Source organism: Ranitomeya variabilis, chromosome 7, assembly GCF_051348905.1.
Source record: "Ranitomeya variabilis isolate aRanVar5 chromosome 7, aRanVar5.hap1, whole genome shotgun sequence".
NCBI classification, from domain to species: Eukaryota; Metazoa; Chordata; class Amphibia; order Anura; family Dendrobatidae; genus Ranitomeya; species Ranitomeya variabilis.
The window spans coordinates 91046988-91066802 of NC_135238.1; the positions used below are offsets into that span (position 1 = coordinate 91046988).

Consider the following 19815-nt stretch of genomic DNA (forward strand, 5'->3'; position numbering starts at 1 on the left):
TGGAAACATACCCTAAGATTTGTGGTGAGATGCATGCACCTCTTAATGAATCAGGAGTGTCTGACTTCAACACACAGCCTTAGCAAGATCGATACGGTTCACGCCAGTAAGGAATCAGAGCATAAGTGTCTTGGCTAACTAGTCTGGGGCCAGTTCCAAGCAGCTTCTCCCTGCACCTATCCCCTGACAGACAAGTCTCTCAATATGCATATACATAGGAAGAGACCTGCTAGTCAAAGCGATTGGAGCAGGGAGAAGCTTCCAGAAGCTGACCTCGGATGAGACTGCCGATTTACATATGCACTGCCTTAATGAGGGAGCATGGTGGAGTCAGATTCTTCTGATTCATGAAGAGGTGCATGCCTCTTAATGAATTAGGAGAGTCTGAGAAGTGGTGTTCTTCTTGCCACAAATCTTAAGCCAAACTGTAATGCCATAGTTTGTCATGAATTATACGAGCCATGGCATCAAGCCCCTGCTGGGTCCCTGACACACACTAGCCCTGCCCATTTTGACACAACTGGGAGAAACTGGTGTAAAAATGCCAAAAGCTGCAAAATTTTGTGCACCTGCGAGTTGCATCAAAGTTTTGCAACTTTTCAAAGCAATTTACTTAAGAATTTGGGCTAAATTGCTTTGATGAATCAGGGCCAAAGTCCTAAACCAGCATTTCAAAGCTATTTTTTTCTAAAACATTATGGCATTAAAAAGTAAAACCTACTCTACGAACTCTACCTAAAACTGGCAGTAACGCTGCCAGTGTCTAATTCATGAGTCCCTTTAAAAAACGTGAAGATTTTACACACAACGCATGTTCAAAGTTATGTTACTTTTTATTCATACATTACTTAAGATTTATTAATAGAAAATGGAAAACCGTTTTAAAATGTTGCCTTATCACCTTTCAGAATACTGTTTTTTTGGGGGGGGGGTTTTTTTTTTTGGGTGGAGAAACCAGTGCTTTCCTTTTTTTAAAAAACTGAAAGTGTTATCTTGCTATTTTGCTGGTCATAAGGAAAAATTAAATTTTTTTCATACACTCCTCAACATTAACATTGCAGCACTAAGAAGAAAAAGTTGTTGAGTTATGATAATTACTGGATCAATAGAAAGAAGTAGTCCGCCACTTGTACAACTACTTGTTATAGCCCAAGCTTGGCCCCAATAAAATAAAAAATGCTTATACTCACCTCCCGTGCCAGTGCCGTTCCCGCAATGTTGGCACTCACTCTCCCTGCAGATGCCGTGCTGTTGTGTTACGTTACCCCGGCGTCCAATCAGCACTGGCGTCACTGTCTCCGCCTTCTGTCGAATTGAACATGAAGAGTAAGTCAGAGATCCGCTGCAGCCCGGACTTCCTCTTCATGTTCAATTACACAGAAGATGAGGACTGTGACGCCAACGCTGATTTGGCCACGGGCTCATGTGTCACAACAACAGCACGGGAGCCCCAGGGTGAGCAAGTTCCAACACCGTGGGAATGGCGCTGTCACAGCTGGAGAGTATAAGCTTTTTAAATTTATTGGGGACAAAATTTTTTTATATCCAACAGGGGTTCTCCTAGTTGTAAACAACCCCTTTAATGATACACAAATGACGGAAAAAATTCAAACAAGTTTTTCAAAATGTCTCATTATATTCAGTATCACGTATGAGCACCATGCAAAGGAATACATTGCCTTACATGCACTGGCATGATACTATCACTGGGGTTCATAATGGTTATCTTAGAAATGTTCTATCATGCTGTATGCACTATTCTCACAAATAATCAAGATCCGCTGCTAGTATCTTCTTTTGCAATTGCCATCCAACGACCTGCAACGTGCAAGATATACTCGATGGAAGATAAGTCTGGAGACATTGCAAGCCATGCAGGCTGCTCATAGTAGCACAAGCAACATAGAGGCTGGCATTATGCTGAAAACAGCTCCTGAGACACTTTCATATTCTCCTGGGAAGGTCTCTTTTATGGTGTTGCCCTCCTGGTAGCCCGACTAATTTCCAGTTATTATTTCATCTTAGACAAAAGTGGGACTCATTGCTGAAGAACATAGACTTCTGTTCCAGCCAACATAGCTGTGTTACTTTGCATTATGTATTAGTGTTTGAGAGCAATAACATGAGGTTATTAGAACATCAGTAGCTGGACGTCTGGCTCATTGCCCAGTGTCATGCAAACACCTCCTGATTGTTTGTGTCATCACTGTTTGACGTATTAGGCTTGGTATGTGGCGTCCAATTTCAGTTGCAGTACAGAATATACCACTAAGCACCATTCTTTGAATCTGACAAGATCATGTGGGCAACACGATGAAGAGATCTTCGCGAGGACATGTCACTTGTGTCCTGCTTTCAGGATTATTGTGTGGTGTGGCATAATGTCTAGTAGCCAAAACCCTCTAGTCTTCATTCCAGGTACTCTATCAGCTCAACACTATATTGATTTGTTCGTGGAACGAGTTGTGCAGCTATTTCTCCAAAGTGTCCCATTCTTCAACACGATAATGCAAGGCAATGTGTTGCTCGTGCTACTATGACCAGGCCTACAGCTTCTCCAGACTTGAGCACATGTGATGTGACTGGTTGGCAAATGCAAAAGGAGCTGCCAGCAGATCTTGATGATTTGCATGTCATTTTAGCTGTAATTATAAAGTATTCACAAGTCTCAGCATGGTTCTTTCCAAGAATGCTGATTTTAGATTTTGGTCAATTACAGAAGCATGGTTTCAAAAATTGCCTCTGCACTCCATAAATATGAATGATTCTTTTAAACATCATGTGTTTTATTCTTATTGTAATAACAGATTGCTATCAATGGATATTTTCCAAGACCAGATGCAGACAGCACACTAACTAGTGTTCATGGCCCAGATAAGAGCTTTATTTATATAAACCATCGCCCTGTTCATGCTAAAGACATATTAAAGGTAACATCAAAATCATCAACTAATTACTCATTATGAAATATATTTGCTGATCATCATTAACTGTTGTTTAATATATTAATTTGATTACAATAAAAAAATGAATGTGTGTACATATACACTCATGGCTAAAAGTGTTGGCACCCTTGAAATTGTTCCAGAAAATGAAGTATTTCTCCCAAGACAATAAAATAATGGGATACATTAAAAGAGGCATAGATGCTCATGGGGAGAACATAATTTTACCTCTATACAAGTCACTAGTGTGACCACACTTAGAATACTGTGTACAGTTCTGGTCTCCGGTGTATAAGAAAGACATAGCTGGTGCAGAGAAGAGCGACCAAGGTTATTAGAGGACTGGGGGTCTGCAATACCAAGATAGGTTATTACACTTGGGGCTATTTAGTTCGGAAAAACGAAGGCTTAGGGGTGATCTTAAAGGGAATCTGTCACCCCCAAAATCGAAGATGAGCTAAGCTCACCGTCATCAGGGGCTTATCTACAGCATTCTGTAATGCTGTAGATAAGCCCCCGATGTATCCTGAAAGATGAGAAAAAGAGGTTTGATTATACTCACCCAGGGGCGGTCCCGCTGCGGTCCGGTCCGATGGGAGTCGCGGTCCGGGGCCTCCCATCTTCTTACGATGACGTCCTCTTCTTGTCTTCATGCCGCAGCTCTGGCGCAGTTGTACTTTGTCTGTCCTGTTGAGGGCAGAGCAAAGTACTGCAGTGCGCAGGCATCGGGAAATGTCAGAGAGGCCCAGCACCTGCACACTGCAGTACTTAGCTCTGCCCTCAACAGGGCAGACAAAGTACAACTGCGCTGGAGCCGCAGCTTGAAGACAAGAAGAGGACGTCATCCTATAAAGATGGGAGGCCCCAGACCGGACCGCGACACCCATTGGATCGGACCGCCCCCCCAGGTGAGTATAATCTAACCTCTTTTTCTCATGTTTCAGGATACATCGGTTGCTTATCTACAGCATTCCAGAATGCTGTAGATAAGCCCCTGATGCTGGTGGGCTTAGCTCATTTTCGATTTTGGGGGTGACCTTTAATGCAATGTATAAATATATGAAGGGACAGTACAAAGACCTTTCTGATGATCTTTTTACTCTTAGACCTGAAATGGGGACAAGGGGGCATCTTCTACGTCAGGAGGAAAGAAGGTTTAATCACAATAACATACGCGGATTCTTTGCTGTAAGAGCAGTGAGACTATGGAACTCTCTGCCGTATGATGTTGTAATGAGTGATTCCCTACTAAAATTTAGGAAGGGACTGGATGCCTTTCTTGAAAAGTATAATGTTACAGGTTATATATACGAGATTCCTTGTTAGGGCGTTCATCTAGGGAACTAGTCTGATTTCCGTATGTGGAGTCGGGAAGGATTTTTTTCCCCAATGTGGAGCTTACTGTTTGCTGCATGTTTTTTTTTGCCTTCCTCTGGATTAACATGTTAGGGCATGTTAGGCTAGGATAAGGGTTGAACTAGGGTTGACTTAGTCTCCCTTCAACCTTAAAAACTTTTGTAGTAATGCAATTACACATGTTTTGTTATTCACATGTTGATTTCCTTTGTTTGTATTGGAACATAAAAAAAACTGAAAAAAGGCAAATTGGAAATAATTTTACACAAAATCCCAAAAATTGACCTGAAAAAACCTTTCCAAATTGTAGGTAAACAACTTCCTTTCAAGCATGTGATGCTCGTTCAAACTCACCTGTGGCAAGTAATAGGTGTTGGCAATATGAAAATCACACCTAAAACCAGATGAAAAGGGGAGAAGCTGTATTACAAAATATATATACATATACATATATATATATATATATATATATATATATATATATATGTATAATATTATATATATACCGTATATACTTGAGTATAAGCCAGAGAAGCAACCACAGCCAATACAGAATCACCCAGAAACATAACCAAGCAGAGGGGAGATATAAAAATGACTTTATTGTATTTGATTGGCAGCAATAAAATATAATATTTTATAACAATTGTGCGCACAACAGGACAAATAATATATATTATAATTAAAATCAATATAAAAAATAAAAATACAGGCTGACCCAGTTGTATACTTAAAATACCAGGTCCATATAATCCCCAAGAAAGTAGAATGATAAAACAAACTATATGTGGTATAAAAATTACTATATGTATATGAGGTTACACATATACATACATATATAGGCTCATATGTTGAACACTTTAAAACGTGAAAAATATATATATATATATATATATATGTGCAAAAATTAATATTGCCAACTGTATAGTATATGTGTAAAAATTACAATATAAAGTGCAAAAAATGAGTATATATCAAAATTATATACTCTAAAGCATATACAGCCCATATAGTGATACTCACAGTTTTTTTGTGCAGATAATACAAAAAAGTGCAATGTGCAATAGTGTGCAGAAATCTAGAAAAAGTTTCCGCACAAAATATATAAACGGAGCAAGTGCGACTGCTATTTGTAGTGCTTAGCACCAGAAATTGTGCAATAGTGCCAAAATTAGAAATAAATGGTCGGGGAGTATTTAGCAGCGCAGCACCACAGGTGCCTAGATTATATAGCAATGGGTGTAAGGAGCAGCACTGCGATCCGGATACAGCCAAAATCCCATTGCTAATTCACATGTGCACTGTGTAAAGAACAAGCAGGGGAGGAAAAGTATATACCTGTATGGAAAGGGTCAGCCAGGTCCCGTAAAGGCGCATCCCGACGCGCGTTTCGGATCTTAGTCCTTCGTCAGGCACTATTGCACAATTTCTGGTGCTAAGCACTACAAATAGCAGTCGCACTTGCTCCGTTTATATATTTTGTGCGGAAACTTTTTCACATAGATTTCTACACACTATTGCACATTGCACTTTTTTGTATTATCTGCACAAAAAACTGTGAGTATCACTATATGGGCTGTATATGCTTTGGAGTATATAATTTTGATATATACTCATTTTTTGCACTTTATATTGTAATTTTTACACATATACTATACAGTTGGCAATATTAATTTTTGCACATATATATATATTTTTCACGTTTTAAAGTGTTCAACATATGAGCCTATATATGTATGTATATGTGTAACCTCATATACATATAGTAATTTTTATTCCACATATAGTTTGTTTTATCATTCTACTTTCTTGGGGATTATATGGACCTGATATTTTAAGTATACAACTGGGTCAGCCTGTATTTTTATTTTTTATATTGATTTTAATTATAATATATATATTATTTGTCCTGTTGTGCGCACAATTGTTATAAAATATTATATTTTATTGCTGCCAATCAAATACAATAAAGGCATTTTTATATCTCACCTCTGCTTGGTTATGTTTCTGGGTGATTCTGTATTGGCTGTGGTTGCTTCTCCTGATTAGTGGTTTTTCCACACTCTTCTCCACAGGACACTAATCACTGGTAGAATTTATATATAGTATATCACTCATGTAATGGGATTATTTTCATAAGTTTATTCTATTGATTATTGGTATACAGTGATTGATGTATCTGTGGTTGCGTTAATTGAGTATAAGCCGACCCGAGTATAAGCCGACCCTCCCTAATTTTGCCACAAAAAACTGGGAAAACTTAATGACTCGAGTATAAGCCTAGGGTGGAAAATGCAGCAGCTACCGGTAAATGTCAAAGATAAAAATAGATACCAATAAGAGTAAAATTAATTGAGACATCAGTAGGTTAAGTGTTTTTGAATATCCATATTGAATCAGGAGCCCCATATAATGCTCCATACAGTTCATGATGGGCCCCATAAGATGCTCCATACAAAATGCGCCCCATATAATGCTCCATCAAATTTATGATGGGCCCCATAAGATACTCCATATTAAAATATGCCCCATATAATGCTGCACAAATGCTGATTATGGCCCCATAAGATGAGCCATATAAAAATGTGCCACATATAATGCTCCGTACAGTTCATTATGGCCCCATAAGATGCTCCATATAAAAATGTGCCACATATAATGCTCCATACAGTTCATTATGGCCCCATAGATGCTCCATATAACAATGTGCCACAGATTATGCTCCATGCAGTTCATTATGGCCCCATAAGATGCTCCACATAACAATGTACCACATATAGTGCACCATACAGTTCATTATGGCCCCATAGATGCTCCATATAACAATGTGCCACATATAGTGCACCATACAGTTCATTATGGCCCCATAAGATGCTCTATATAACAATGTGCCACATATAATGCTCCATACAGTTCATTATGGCCCCATAAGATGCTCCATATAAAAATGTGCCACATATAATGCTCCATACAGTTCATTATGGCCCCATAGATGCTCCATATAACAATGTGCCACAGATTATGCTGCATGCAGTTCATTATGGCCCCATAAGATGCTCCATATAACAATGTGCCACATATAATGCACCATACAGTTCATTATGGCCCCGTAAGATGCTGCATATATCAATGTGCCACATATAATGCACCATACAGTTCATTATGGCCCAATAAGATGCTCCATATAACAATGTGCCACATATAATGCTCCATACAGTTCATTATGGCCCCATAAGATGCTGCATATATCAATGTGCCACATATAATGCTCCATACAGTTCATTATGGCCCCATAAGATGCTCCATATAACAATGTTCCACATATAATGCTCCATACAGTTCATTATGGCCCCATAGATGCTCCATATAACAATGTGCCACATATAATGCTCCATACAGTTCATTATGGCCCCATAGATGCTCCATATAACAATGTGCCACAAATAATGCTCCATACAGTTCATTATGGCCCCATAGATGCTCCATATAACAATGTGCCACATATAATGCTCCATACAGTTCATTATGGCCCCATAGATGCTCCATATAACAATGTGATGTGCCACAAATAATGCTCCATACAGTTCATTATGGCCCCATAGATGCTCCATATAACAATGTGCCACATATAATGCTCCATACAGTTCATTATGGCCCCATAGATGCTCCATATAACAATGTGCCACAAATAATGCTCCAGTTTATTATGTCCCCATAGATGCTCCATATAAAAATGTGCCACATATAATGCTCCATACAGTTCATTATGGCCCCATAAGATGCTCCATATAACAATGTGCCACATATAATGCTCCATACAGTTCATTATGGCCCCATAGATGCTCCATATAACAATGTGCCACAAATAATGCTCGATACAGTTCATTATGGCCCCATTGATGCTCCATATAACAATGTGCCACATATAATGCTCCATAAAGTTCATTATGGCCCCATAGATGCTCCATATAACAATGTGCCACAAATAATGCTCCATACAGTTCATTATGGCCCCATAGATGCTCCATATAACAATGTGCCACATATAATGCTCCATACAGTTCATTATGGCCCCATAGATGCTCCATATAACAATGTGCCACAAATAATGCTCCATACAGTTTATTATGTCCCCATAGATGCTCCATATAAAAATGTGCCACATATAATGCTCCATACAGTTCATTATGGCCCCATAGATGCTCCATATAACAATGTGCCACATATAATGCCCCATACAGTTCATTATGGCCCCATAAGATGCTCCATATAAAAATGTGCCACATATAATGCTCCATACAGTTCATTATGGCCCCATAGATGCTCCATATAACAATGTGCCACAGATTATGCTCCATGCAGTTCATTATGGCCCCATAAGATGCTCCATATAACAATGTGCCACATATAATGCACCATACAGTTCATTATGGCCCCGTAAGATGCTGCATATATCAATGTGCCACATATAATGCACCATACAGTTCATTATGGCCCAATAAGATGCTCCATATAACAATGCGCCACATATAATGCTCCATAAAGTTCATTATGGCCCCATAAGATGCTGCATATATCAATGTGCCACATATAATGCTCCATACAGTTCATTATGGCCCCATAAGATGCTCCATATAATAATGTTCCACATATAATGCTCCATACAGTTCATTATGGCCCCATAGATGCTCCATATAACAATGTGCCACATATAATGCTCCATACAGTTCATTATGGCCCCATAGATGCTCCATATAACAATGTGCCACAAATAATGCTCCATACAGTTCATTATGGCCCCATAGATGCTCCATATAACAATGCGCCACATATAATGCTCCATACAGTTCATTATGGCCCCATAGATGCTCCATATAACAATGTGCCACAAATAATGCTCCATACAGTTCATTATGGCCCCATAGATGCTCCATATAACAATGTGCCACATATAATGCTCCATACAGTTCATTATGGCCCCATAGATGCTCCATATAACAATTTGCCACAAATAATGCTCCATACAGTTTATTATGTCCCCATAGATGCTCCATATAAAAATGTGCCACATATAATGCTCCATGAAGTTCATTATGGCCCCATAAGATGCTCCATATAACAATGTGCCACATGTAATGCTCCATACAGTTCATTATGGCCCCATAAGATGCTCCATATAAAAATGTGCCACATATACTGCTCCATACAGTTCATTATGGCCCCATAGATGCTCCATATAGCAATGTGCCACAGATTATGCTCCATGCAGTTCATTATGGCCCCATAAGATGCTCCATATAATAATGTGCCACATATAATGCTCCATACAGTTCATTATGGCCCCATAGATGCTCCATATAAAAATGTGCCACATATAATGCTCCATACAGTTCATTATGGCCCTATAATATGCTCCATATAACAATGCACCACATATAATGCTCCATACAGTTCATTATGGCCCCATAGATGCTCCATATAAAAATGTGCCACATATAATGCTCCATACAGTTCATTTTGCCCCCATAAGATGCTCCATATAATAATGTGCCACATATAATGCTCCATACAGTTCATTATGGCCCCATGAGATGCTCCATATAAAAATGTGCCACATATAATGCTCCATACAGTTCATTATGGCCCCATAGATGCTCCATATAACAATGTGCCACAGATTATGCTCCATGCAGTTCATTATGGCCCCATAAGATGCTCCATATAACAATGTGCCACATATAATGCACCATACAGTTCATTATGGCGCCGTAAGATGCTGGATATATCAATGTGCCACATATAATGCACCATGCAGTTCATTATGGCCCCATAAGATGCTCCATATAACAATGTGCCACATATAATGCTCCATACATTTCATTATGGCCCCATAAGATGCTCCTTATAACAATGTGGCACATATAATGCTCCATACAGTTCATTATGGCCCCATAGATGCTCCATATAAAAATGTGCCACATTTAATGCTCCATACAGTTCATTATGGCCCCATAGATGCTCCATATAAAAATGTGCCACATATAATGCTCCATACAGTTCATTTTGGCCCCATAAGATGCTCCATATAATAATGTGCCACATATAATGCTCCATACAGTTCATTATGGCCCCATAGATGCTCCATATAACAATGTGCCACATATAATGCTCCATACAGTTCATTATGGCCCCATAGATGCTCCATATAACAATGTGCCACAAATAATGCTCCATACAGTTCATTATGACCCCATAGATGCTCCATATAACAATGTGCCACATATAATGCTCCATACAGTTCATTTTGGCCCCATAGATGCTCCATATAACAATGTGCCACAAATAATGCTCCATACAGTTCATTATGGCCCCATAGATGCTCCATATAACAATGTGCCACATATAATGCTCCATACAGTTCATTATGGCCCCATAGATGCTCCATATAACAATGTGCCACATATAATGCTCCATACAGTTCATTATGGCCCCATAGATGCTCCATATAAAAATGTGCCACATATAATGCTCCATACAGTTTATTATGTCCCCATAGATGCTCCATATAAAAATGTGCCACATATAATGCTCCATGAAGTTCATTATGGCCCCATAAGATGCTCCATATAACAATGTTTCACATGTAATGCTCCATACAGTTCATTATGGCCCCATAAAGATGCTCCATATAACAATGTGCCACAAATAATGCTCCATACAGTTTATTATGGCCCCATAAGATGCTCCATATAACAATGTGCCACATATAATGCTCCATACAGTTCATTATGGCCCCATGAGATGCTCCATATAAAAATGTGCCACATATAATGCTCCATACAGTTCATTATGGCCCCATAGATGCTCCATATAACAATGTGCCACAGATTATGCTCCATGCAGTTCATTATGGCCCCATAAGATGCTCCATATAACAATGTGCCACATATAATGCACCATACAGTTCATGATGGCGCCGTAAGATGCTGGATATATCAATGTGCCACATATAATGCACCATGCAGTTCATTATGGCCCCATAAGATGCTCCATATAACAATGTGCCACATTTAATGCTCCATACAGTTCATTATGGCCCCATAGATGCTCCATATAAAAATGTGCCACATATAATGCTCCATACAGTTCATTTTGGCCCCATAAGATGCTCCATATAGTAATGTGCCACATATAATGCTCCATACAGTTCATTATGGCCCCATAGATGCTCCATATAAAAATGTGCCACATATAATGCTCCATACAGTTCATTATGGCCCTATAATATGCTCCATATAACAATGCACCACATATAATGCTCCATACAGTTCATTATGGCCCCATAGATGCTCCATATAAAAATGTGCCACATATAGTGCTCCATACAGTTCATTATGGCCCCGTAAGATGCTCCATATAAAAATGTGCCACATATAATGCTCCATACAGTTCATTATGGCCCCATAAGATGCTCCATATAAAAATGTGCCACATATAGTGCTCCATACAGTTCATTATGGCCCCATAGATGCTCCATATAACAATGTGCCACATATAATGCTCCATACAGTTCATTATGGCCCCGTAAGATGCTCCATATAAAAATGTGCCACATATAATGCTCCATACAGTTCATTATGGCCCCATAAGATGCTCCATATAACAGTGCGCCACATATAATGCTCCATACAGTTCATTATTGCCCCATAGATGCTCCATATAAAAATGTTCCACATATAATGCTCCATACAGTTCATTATGGCCCCTGTTGTGAACTCTGTTTTCAGGCTCCCTCTTGTGGTCACAGGTGGTATTGTGTGACTTTTGTTTTGGGCTCCCCCTGGTGGCTTTGTTTGTTATCCTGCGGGTTTGTGGCTGATCAGCTGCCTCGTTATTCACTTGGGAGTTTCCTATTTAGCTCTGTTTCAGTTCCACTTGTTGCCGGCTGTCAATGTATTCAGTGCTATTCTGATTTCTTCTGACTACCTTGCTACCAGTCTCTTCAAGAGAAGCTAAGTTTCCGTTTTGTTCATTTTTTGATCATCTGTGTTCAATATGTTTCTTGTCCAGCTTGCTAATATGTGATTTCTCAGCTTGCTGGTAGCTCTAGGGGGCTGAGTTTCTCCCCCCTACACCGTTAGTTGGTGTGGGGGTCTTGAATTCTCAGCGTGGATATTTTGGAAGTCCTTAAGCTTGTGTCATTTCCTTTGGACCTCCCAGCATCGTTTGCTATTCATAATGTGTTTCATCGGTCGTTGTTGCGGAGGTATGTGGTGCCTGTGGGTCCTCCGGTTGAGCCTCCTGCCCCTGTGCTGGTTGAGGGAGAATTGGAATACGTGGTGGAGAAGATCTTGGATTCTCGTATTTCTAGACGGAGGCTTCAGTATTTGGTTAAATGGAAGGGCTATGGTCAGGAGGATAATTCCTGGGTTGTCGCCTCTGATGTTCATGCGGCCGATTTGGTTCGTGCCTTCCATGTGGCTCACCCTGATCGCCCTGGGGGTTTTGTTGAGGGTTCGGTGACCCCTCCTCAAGGGGGGGGTACTGTTGTGAACTCTGTTTTCAGGCTCCCTCTTGTGGTCACAGGTGGTATTGTGTGACTTTTGTTTTGGGCTCCCCCTGGTGGCTTTGTTTGTTATCCTGCGGGTCTGTGGCTGATCAGCTGCCTCGTTATTCACTTGGGAGTTTCCTATTTAGCTCTGTTTCACTTCCACTTGTTGCCGGCTGTCAATGTATTCAGTGCTATTCTGATTTCTTCTGACTACCTTGCTACCAGTCTCTTCAAGAGAAGCTAAGTTTCCGTTTTGTTCATTTTTTGATCATCTGTGTTCAATATGTTTCTTGTCCAGCTTGCTAATATGTGATTTCTCAGCTTGCTGGTAGCTCTAGGGGGCTGAGTTTCTCCCCCCCACACCGTTAGTTGGTGTGGGGGTCTTGAATTCTCAGCGTGGATATTTTGGTAGGGTTTTTTGCTGACCGCACAGTTCTCTATCTGTTTTCTGCTATCTAGTATTAGCGGGCCTCATTTGCTGAATCTGTTTTCATTCCTACGTGTGTCTTTTCTCCTTACCGCACCGTTATTATTTGTTGGGGGCTTCCTATATCCTTGGGGTTATTTCTCTTGAGGCAAGTGAGGTCTTGCTTTCTCTTTAGGGGTAGTCAGTTTCTTAGGCTGCGTCGAGACGTCCAGGATTTTAGGCACGTTCACCGGCTACCTTTAGTGTGTTTGGATAGGATCAGATTTGCGGTCAGTCCAGTTACCACCTCCCTAGAGCTTGTTCTTTGCTTAGTAACTTAGCTGGTATTTCCTGTGATCCCCAGCCACTGGGATCATAACAGGCCCCATAGATGCTCCATATAAAAATGTGCCACGTATAATGCTCCATACAGTTCATTATGGCCCCATAAGATGCTCCATATAACAATGTGCCACATATAATGCTGCTGCAATAAAAAAAAAAATGACATACTAACCTCTCGTCACTGCCCGCTGCTCCTCAGTGTCCCGTCTCTCCGCACTGACTGTTCAGGCAGAGGGCGGTGCGCACACTAATACGTCATCCCGCCCTCTGACCTGAACAGTCACTGCAGAGGACGCTGAAGATGGGGCGGCGGTGGAACGAGGGAAGATAAATATGAAATACTCACCTACTCCTGGCACCGGCAGCTTCTTCCTCTGTTCAGCGGTCACTGGTACCGCTCATTACAGTAATGAATATGCGGCTCCACCCCTATGGGAGTGGAGTCCATATTCATTACTTTAATGAGCGGTACTACATGACCGCTGAACAGGGGAAGAAGCTGCCGGCGCCGGAGATCATGGGACATGCAGGAACCACGTCAGGAGCGCCAGGAGCAGGTGAGTATGTGACCTGTTGTGAACTATACTTCTTGGCTCCCTCTTGTGGTCACTAGTGATTTGGCACCTGGATTGTCTTTTGCCAGGTTGGTACTCACCTGCTTCGTTAGGCCTGGGGTGTTGCTATTTAAACTTCCTGGATTCTCAGTCCAGTGCCTGGCATCGTTGTAATCAGTTCATTTCTGTTTGCTCCTGTCTTCAGGTCCTGGTTCTTTGCAAGATAAGCTAAGTCCTGCTTTCTTATTTTTTGTTTTTTTGCTTTGTCCATATTTTTGTCCAGCTTGTACTAAATGTGATTCCTGATATTGCTGGAAGCTCTAGGGGGCTGATATTCCCCCCCCCCTCACCGTTAGTCGGTTTGGGGGTTCTTGGATATTCAGCGTGGATATTTTGCAGGGTTTTTTGCTGACCATATAAGTCATCTTACTATTTTCTGCTATTAGTCAGTGGGCCTCTCTTTGCTAAAATCTAGTTCATTCTTACGTTTGTCTTTTCTTCTTACCTCACCGTTATTATTTGTTGGGGGCTTGTATTACTTTGGGGTCTTTTCTCTGGAGGCAAGAGAGGTCTTATTTTCCCTGATAGGGTTAGTTAATTCTCCGGCTGGCGCGAGACGTCTAGGATCAACGTAGGCACGTTCCCCAGCTACTGTTAGTGTTTGTGCTAGGATCAGGTATATGGTCAGCCTAGTTACCACGTCCCTATGAGCTGGTATTTATGTTTGCAGACTTTGCTGTAATCTCTGAGATCCTTTGCCATTGGGATCATAACAGTATGCCAGTTAATGCATTGCAGAAGTAGGATTAAAAGAAAAGGAGTTCTGAGTTGTTGTTTTTTTTTTCTCCTCTTTCTTCCTTCCCCTTTTTCTCAGAGTGGCTGTAAGCTTGCTGCAGACATGAATGTTCAGACCTTGATTACTAGTGTGGATGAGCTTGCTGCACGAGTGCAGAGCATTCAGGATTTTGTTGTTAGCAGACCTATGTCTGAGCCTAAGATACCTATTCCTGAGCTGTTCTCTGGAGATCGATTTAAATTTAGGAATTTTAGGAATAATTGTAAATTGTTTCTATCTTTGAAACCTCGTTCGTCTGGAGATTTAGCTCAGCAAGTTAAAATTGTTATCTCCTTTTTGCGTGGCGACCCTCAGGATTGGGCTTTCTCGTTAGCGCCAGGAGATCCGGCATTGGCGGATGTTGATGCGTTTTTTCTGGCGCTCGGATTGCTTTATGAGGAGCCTAATCTTGAAATTCAGGCAGAAAAAGCTCTACTGGCTATTTCTCAGTAAACAACCACAAGATGGCAGCCAAATCACTGTCACCTTAAAGAAGCCAACCATATGTAATAATTATTTCTAAAAAAGTTTTTATTAAACAAAAATAAACACAATACAAAACATAAATAAATCAATAAAAACTACTACATATCATCCGGATAGTACCCCATGGGAAAATAACTGTAGGAGGCCTCATGTATATATTTATACTGGGAAGGATAATACAGCGGATGCAGGAAAAAAGAAAGACAATTCAAAGAGTCTAAGTTTCCAATAGAATTTAAGTTTTATGGCGCTAGCAGCATCCCTATAAAGACCCTTAAAGCACTCCGTTTTCCTAGCACCTATACTTACGCATAACAGCATGAGAACAATAATTAAACGATCATAGCAAAGTGCCACATAGTGCCGCTTAATAATACCACATCATAATCAAAAATCAGCTTTATGAGGAGCCTAATCTTGAAATTCAGGCAGAAAAAGCTCTACTGGCTATTTCTCAGTAAACAACCACAAGATGGCAGCCAAATCACTGTCACCTTAAAGAAGCCAACCATATGTAATAATTATTTCTAAAAAAGTTTTTATTAAACAAAAATAAACACAATACAAAACATAAATAAATCAATAAAAACTACTACATATCATCCGGATAGTACCCCATGGGAAAATAACTGTAGGAGGCCTCATGTATATATTTATACTGGGAAGGATAATACAGCGGATGCAGGAAAAAAGAAAGACAATTCAAAGAGTCTAAGTTTCCAATAGAATTTAAGTTTTATGGCGCTAGCAGCATCCCTATAAAGACCCTTAAAGCACTCCGTTTTCCTAGCACCTATACTTACGCATAACAGCATGAGAACAATAATTAAACGATCATAGCAAAGTGCCACATAGTGCCGCTTAATAATACCACATCATAATCAAAAATCAGCGCAAAATATCCATTACCCAGATGCCGTAAATCCACGTGTGCCTCCTATGCAGCCTTTTCCCAGCGCCCCGACGCGCGTTTCGCCCTTGCTTCTTCCGGGCCAGGATGAAGCCGAAGTGTATTGCCAAAAATTTCGGAAATGGTCCGTGCTTACTCAATGGAATGAATGTGCTCTGGCCGCAAATTTTAGAAATGGCCTTTCTGAAGCCATTAAGAATGTGATGATGGGTTTCACAATTCCTACAAGTCTGAATGATTCTATGGCGCTGGCTGGCTATTCAGATTGATCGGCGTTTGCGGGAGCGCAAATCCGCTAATCCTCTGGCGGTGTTGTCTGAACAGACACCTGTTTCAATGCAATGTCATAGAAACCCCGATCCAGCAATGCAATGTGATAGAATCCTGACTAGAACCGAACGACAAAATCATAGACGACAGAATAGGCTGTGTTTTTACTGTGGTGATTCTACACATGTTATATCAGCATGCTCTAAACGCCTAACCAAGGTTGTCAGTCCTGTCTCCATTGGTAATTTGCAGCCTAAATTTATTTTGTCTGTGACTTTAATTTGTTCATTGTCTTCCTACCCTGTTATGGCGTTTGTGGATTCAGGTGCTGCCCTGAGTCTTATGGACTTGTCGTTTGCCAAGCGCTGTGGTTTTGTCCTGGAGCCTTTAAAAGTTCCTATTCCTCTCAGAGGAATTGATGCTACGCCACTGGCGGAAAATAAACCGCAGTTTTGGACACAAGTGACCATGTGCATGACTCCTGAACATCGGGAGGTGATTCGTTTTCTTGTTCTGCATAAAATGAATGATTTGGTCGTGTTAGGTCTGCCATGGTTACAGACCCATAATCCTGTTTTGGATTGGAAGGCTATGTCTGTGTCGAGTTGGGGTTGTCAGGGAATTCATTGCGATTCTCCGCCGGTGTCTATTGTACTTCTACTCCTTCAGAGGTTCCTGAGTATTTGTGTGACTATCAGGATGTATTCAGTGAGTCCAGGTCCAGTGATCTTCCTCCTCATAGGGACTGTGACTGCGCTATAGATTTGATTCCTGGCAGTAAATTTCCTAAGGGACGATTATTTAATTTGTCTGTACCCGAGCATGCCGCGATGCGTTCTTATGTCAAGGAGTCTTTGGAGAAGGGGCATATTCGTCCATCCTCTTCCCCTCTTGGTGCGGGATTCTTTTTTGTGGCCAAGAAGGACGGGTCTTTGAGACCTTGTATAGACTATCGGCTTCTGAATAAAATCACTGTTAAGTTTCAGTATCCTTTGCCACTATTGTCAGACTTGTTTGCTCGGATTAAGGGTGCCAAGTGGTTCACCAAGATAGATCTTCGTGGTGCGTACAACCTTGTGCGCATTAGGCAGGGAGATGAATGGAAAACTGCATTCAATACGCCCGAAGGTCATTTTGATTACTTGGTGATGCCCTTTGGGCTCTCTAATGCTCCTTCAGTGTTTCAGTCCTTTATGCATGATATCTTCCGGAAGTATCTGGATAAATTTATGATTGTTTATCTGGATGATATTCTGGTTTTCTCGGATGATTGGGATTCTCATGTAAAGCAGGTCAGGATGGTGTTTCAGGTTTTGCGTGATAATGCTTTGTTTGTGAAGGGCTCAAAGTGTCTCTTTGGAGTGCAGAAGGTTTCCTTTTTGGGTTTTATTTTCTCCCCTTCTGCTGTGGAGATGGACCCAGTCAAGGTCCGAGCTATTCATGATTGGACTCAGCCCACGTCTGTTAAGAGTCTTCAGAAGTTCTTGGGGTTTGCTAATTTCTACCGTCGCTTTATCGCTAACTTTTCTAGCGTTGTTAAACCTTTGACGGATATGACCAAGAAATGTTCTGATGTGGCTAATTGGGCCCCTGCAGCCGTGGAGGCCTTCCAGGAGCTGAAGCGCCGGTTTACTTCGGCGCCTGTTTTGTGCCAGCCTGATGTCTCACTTCCCTTTCAGGTTGAAGTGGATGCTTCTGAGATCGGTGCTGGGGCTGTTTTGTCGCAGAGAGGCTCTGGTTGCTCTGTGATGAGACCATGTGCTTTTTTCTCTAGGAAGTTTTCGCCTGCTGAACGGAACTATGATGTTGGTAATCGGGAGTTGTTGGCCATGAAGTGGGCATTTGAGGAGTGGCGTCATTGGCTCGAGGGTGCTAAGCATCGTGTGGTGGTCTTGACTGATCACAAAAATCTGATGTATCTCGAGTCTGCTAAGCGCCTGAATCCTAGACAGGCTCGTTGGTCATTGTTTTTCTCTCGTTTTGACTTTGTGGTCTCGTACCTGCCTGGTTCGAAGAATGTTAAGGCTGATGCTCTTTCTAGGAGCTTTGTGCCTGACTCTCCTGGAGTCTCGGAGCCAGCTGGTATTCTTAAAGAGGGAGTAATCGTGTCGACCATATCTCCTGATTTGCGACGTGTGTTGCAGAGATTTCAGGCTGGTAGACCTGACTCTTGTCCACCCGACAGACTGTTTGTTCCTGATAAATGGACCAGCAGAGTCATTTCCAAGGTTCATTCCTCGGTGTTGGCAGGGCATCCGGGAATTTTTGGTACCCGAGATTTGGTGGCTAGGTCCTTTTGGTGGCCTTCCTTGTCACGGGATGTGCGGTCATTTGTGCAGTCCTGTGGGACTTGTGCTCGGGCTAAGCCTTGTTGTTCTCGTGCTAGCGGGTTGCTTCTGCCCTTGCCCGTCCCGAAGAGGCCTTGGACACACATTTCCATGGATTTCATTTCTGATCTTCCGGTGTCTCAAGGAATGTCTGTCATCTGGGTGGTGTGTGATCGTTTTTCCAAGATGGTCCATTTGGTACCCTTGCCTAAGTTGCCTTCCTCTTCCGATCTGGTTCCTTTGTTTTTTCAGAATGTGGTTCGTTTACACGGCATTCCGGAGAATATCGTGTCCGACAGAGGATCCCAGTTTGTGTCCAGATTCTGGCGATCTTTTTGTGCTAAAATGGGCATTGATTTGTCGTTTTTATCTGCCTTCCATCCTCAGACTAATGGTCAAATGGAGCGAACTAATCAGACACTGGAGGCTTATTTGAGATGTTTTGTTTCTGCGGACCAGGATGATTGGGTGACCTTCTTGCCATTGGCGGAGTTTGCCCTTTATAATCGGGCTAGTTCCGCTACTTTGGTTTCGCCATTCTTCTGCAACTCTGGTTTTCATCCTCGTTTCTCCTCGGGTCATGTTGAGTCTTCTGACTGTCCTGGGGTGGATTCCGTGGTGGATAGGTTGCAGCGGATTTGGAATCATGTGGTGGACAACTTGAAGTTGTCACAGGAGAAGGCTCAGCGTTTTGCCAACCGCCGCCGCGGTGTGGGCCCCCGACTTCGTGTTGGGGATTTGGTTTGGTTGTCTTCTCGGTATGTCCCTCTGAAGGTTTCCTCTCCTAAGTTTAAGCCTCGCTTTATTGGTCCTTATAAAATTTTGGAAGT

General features: G+C 41.5%; 1 protein-coding gene across 4 annotated transcripts in view; it reads left to right on the plus strand.

The window, feature by feature from the left end:
* PMS1 (PMS1 homolog 1, mismatch repair system component) overlaps positions 1-19815 on the plus strand; it is a 440797-nt gene that overhangs the window by 269999 nt on the left and 150983 nt on the right. For all 4 annotated transcript variants that reach the window (XM_077275414.1, XM_077275416.1, XM_077275413.1 and 1 more), the window contains one exon: positions 2808-2930. In XM_077275414.1, the coding sequence (XP_077131529.1) occupies positions 2808-2930 (123 nt within the window). The remainder of the gene's footprint in view (positions 1-2807; positions 2931-19815) is intronic.